At 56.1% G+C, this 3,503-nt stretch overlaps 1 protein-coding gene across 1 annotated transcript; it reads right to left on the bottom strand.

Moving 5' to 3' along the window:
* Positions 1-975: 975 nt before the first annotated feature.
* Positions 976-3,249, bottom strand: LOC123411340 (cytochrome P450 93G2-like). The gene is made up of 2 exons (XM_045104271.1): positions 1,905-3,249; positions 976-1,808 (listed from the first exon to the last, which is right to left on the bottom strand). Exons 1-2 carry the CDS (start codon positions 2,835-2,837, stop codon positions 1,182-1,184), a joined length of 1,560 nt encoding a protein of 519 aa, XP_044960206.1. The 5' UTR covers positions 2,838-3,249; the 3' UTR covers positions 976-1,181.
* Positions 3,250-3,503: the final 254 nt, after the last annotated feature.

The following is a 3,503-nucleotide window of genomic DNA, read 5'->3' as shown; positions in this document are numbered from 1 at the left end:
TTCAAGTACTTTTTTGAATGATATGATTTTTTTTGTTATGTGAACACTGACATTTTTGTAAGTGCATTTTTTTTTCAAATGTCATGAACATTTTTAAGATTGCGCGAACAATGTTTTACCCTGCATAACATTTTTGAAGACTTTAGTAAAATATGTATCCATTTTAGAAATATAACCAAAGTAATAAAGGAAGGGGAAAACAACTCTGGACCCCGTGATAGGTTGGCCTATTTAAGGGGGGGGGGCTTATGAGCGCGAGGGCTTGAGTATTTCTCGATCTCATGGGAGCCGACTACGACACTAAGCTTGTTGACATCGACGGCTTGATACGGGCTATGTCATAGGTTAAGTGGTCCACCCCGAATGACTCTGATTCAACAGCCGTAATCTTTTAGAAGGCCCCGCCACTGATTTCCCTCGCCTCACGGTGAAGGAAATTGCCTTATACACCATCAAGTTTTTTTGTCATTTTTGAACGACATGTTATGTGCCTATGGCTTGGGATCTCCCTTTGCCAAGTCAACCCTCATCGACGACGACTAGGAAAAAAGGTGCCCACTATGGCTCTTCCAAGGGGAAACAACCCATCTGCGACATCACAGAGCACCTTGTAGCCGTGCTCGTCCAAGGGGAAGGAGCCCATCCAGGACCAGTGAGGTAATATCCTATGAGCAAAATATTGCTTTTTCTAGCTAGCCAAGGAATTTATATCGTGAGGCTAAATTGAGAGCCTCGCTTAATGAATTTGAGAAGAATTTTGAGGGAGTTGAGTCTGATTCAGATGGCAAGTTAACCATCATTAATATTCCTTTGAATTCCATTTTACCAAGGGATACAATCTCTTGTGAGGTTGAGGTGGTTAATTCTGATTTTATTTTGAATTTTAGTGATAATGATGTGATGATACAGAAGAGAGACACTAAGTTGCAAATATGTTATGCATATATATACTCATCCTTGGGGAAGGTTCAAGTGTTGCACACAAGTTAAACCTTGCAATCACCAAGCCACAATCCCAAACCATGTTTTTATAGGTGTTGAGTTATACCTTGAGTCTTACCGGAATACACACAATAACTGTTTCTAGCATGGCAAGCATGCAAACACTAGGTCACGACAGGAAATGCTAGCTTCACGCAGAGCTGATCCTACGAGCTGGGTGGATGCAGAAACGGATGCATCTATGGAAGGGGCAGTAAATGGCCATGGCGCAGCGTGGGCCGGAGCAGGAGCGGCTGCTTCCTCGGGATGACGAGCCCCTCCCCCTCCTCCATGTCCAGCGGCGGGGCGGGCACCTCCCAGTCGAAGCACTGCACCAGCGCCGCCAGGAATGCCGGCACGGCCAGCAGGGCCAGCCCCATGCCGGGGCACGCGCGCCGCCCGCTCCCGAACGGCATCAGCTGCAGGTGCTGCCCCTTCGGGTCCACGCCCTCGCCGGCCCCGCCGGGCATGAACCGCTCCGGCCGGAACTCAAGTGGGTCCTCCCACCACGCCGCGTCGCGCCCAATGGAGTAGATGTTGAAGAAGACGGACGTCCTGGCCGGGATGGTGTACCCGCGCACGCGGATCGGCTCCACCGCCTCCCGGTGCGCGATCACCGCCGGCGGGCGCAGCCGCAGCGTCTCCTTGAGCACCGCCTGCAGGTACGGCATCTGCGCTACGTCCGGCTCGCCCACCACCCTGGACGCGCCCACCACCGCCTCCAGCTCTGCGCGCAGCTTTTGCAGGCAGTCCGGGTGCGTCAGCAGCTCCGCCAGCATCCACTCCACGGTGGTCGCCGTCGTGTCCGACCCGGCCGTGAAGATGTCCTGCTCGTTTCATTCGACATTAGACAAGCTGAGCTCACTCTGATGTCCGACCGATGGACGACAGCACGAGGAAGAGAGTGTGGAGGGAGTACTCACGAGGACGAAGGCCTTGATGTTGTCCCGGGTGAGCTTGACCTCGGCGGCGGGGTCTGCGGCGGCGTCCATGAGGATGTCGAGCAGGTCCTTGGTGTTGCCCCCGTCGGCGCCCTCGCGCCGCTCCTTCTCCTTGCCCCGGATGATGGACTCGAGCAGCGCGTCGAACCTGGCGTGCACGCCGCGCGTCCGGCGGGACAGCCCCTGCAGGTCCCAGCCGCGAAACAGCGCCACGTAGTCCTCGAGGTTGAAAGCGCCGACGAGCTCGGCCACCTGCTTGGCGCAGTCGCGGGCCAGGTCCGCCATGTCGCCGGGCAGCGCGCTGGCCACCATCCGCATCATGGCGTTGTTCGACAGCCGGATGAGCTGCCTGCTCACGTCCAGCGCCTCGCCCTCCGCGGCCGCCGCGGCGGCCGCGCCCATGACGCCGGCGAGCTCGGCGGCGCGGACGGGGCGGAGCAGCTCGATGGTGCGCGGGCCGAGCAGCTCCGCCATGCAGAGGCGCTTCATGAAGCGCCAGTGCGGGCCGTAGGGCGCGAAGGCGAAGCCGGAGGAGCCGTAGGCGAGCTGCCGCGTGACGGCCGTCTGGGGCCGCTCCGGGATGCTGCCCTCGAACTTGAGCACGTCGCGGGCGACGTCGGCGGAGCCGATGACGACGCAGTGCGTGGAGGGGCCGAGGCGGAGGTAGACGAGCGGGCCGTGGCGGGCGAGGATGCGGTGGAAGGCGCGGTGCGGGGGCTCGCGGATGAGGTGCAGGTGGCCGATGAGCGGGAGCGCCACGGGGCTCGGGGGCAGGCGGCCCTGCTTGCCGCTGCCGCCATGCCTGCTGACCAAGGTGCCGACGAGGAAGAGGGCGACGGCGACGGCGGCGACGACGAGCAGAGGCGCTGCACCAGTGTCGGCGACCACTCCCACTCCCACGCCCACTGACTCCATGGCGCCCAGTACTCTACCACTCTACCTCGTACGCGGTCGTGTCCTCCTTCCAAATGTCGCGCCCATCCGCCGTGCATTTATGGCCCGTCCGGCCGGCGGTGCATGGGTCGCTGGCCGCTGAAAACCCACGCCACGCGCGGCACCAAACAGGCACGCGCGCGCCGCCCGTACGTACATGGTGGCGCTAGAGGACAGGGAAGAGAAAGGTGGACAGTGTCCGTTCCTCACGTAGAAAGCTGGTGTGCAACTTTATCAGGCCATACACGATGGGTGACAAGGCAGTTTTATCTTAATCCCACTATCTAATATAGATATGGCAAGCAAAAATGATATTGTACTAGATTTTAGCTTTTGAATTTTCCCATTTCTAGACTCGAGCATCGTAACGGAGAAGCAAATAAAGTTGCGTATAAACTTACCAGTTTGGATTCATATTCTTTCATTTCAGAATGGTTCGACAAATAATGTTATTGTACTAATCCTCGTAAACGATGTAATGATCATTTCTAATGAATAATGCTTGATTTTATTTCAGAAAAAAATGAGATGGCAAATGAAAATGTACAACGGGTTGGGTGGTAACTTGATGTTTCTTTTCTTTTGAATTTTGATTTCGCTAACCTCATGTATCATGGGGTGTAACTTGATGTTTCTAAAACCTTGATG

Source organism: Hordeum vulgare, chromosome 7H (genome assembly GCF_904849725.1).
Source record: "Hordeum vulgare subsp. vulgare chromosome 7H, MorexV3_pseudomolecules_assembly, whole genome shotgun sequence".
Classification (NCBI taxonomy): Eukaryota; Viridiplantae; Streptophyta; class Magnoliopsida; order Poales; family Poaceae; genus Hordeum; species Hordeum vulgare.
The sequence above is the reverse complement of the archived record's forward strand: the minus strand, read 5'-3'. Positions and strand labels throughout refer to the sequence as shown.

What these genes read in the sequence shown, in the direction of transcription:
- LOC123411340 (XM_045104271.1), bottom strand. Translation starts at nt 2,837, where the DNA reads ATGGAGTCAGTGGGCGTGGGAGTGGGAGTGGTCGCCGACACTGGTGCA. An exon ending in ACATCAAGGCCTTCGTCCTC is followed by an intron (nt 1,809 to 1,904) that starts GTGAGTACTCCC and finishes TGAAACGAGCAG; the next exon opens with GACATCTTCACGGCCGGGTC.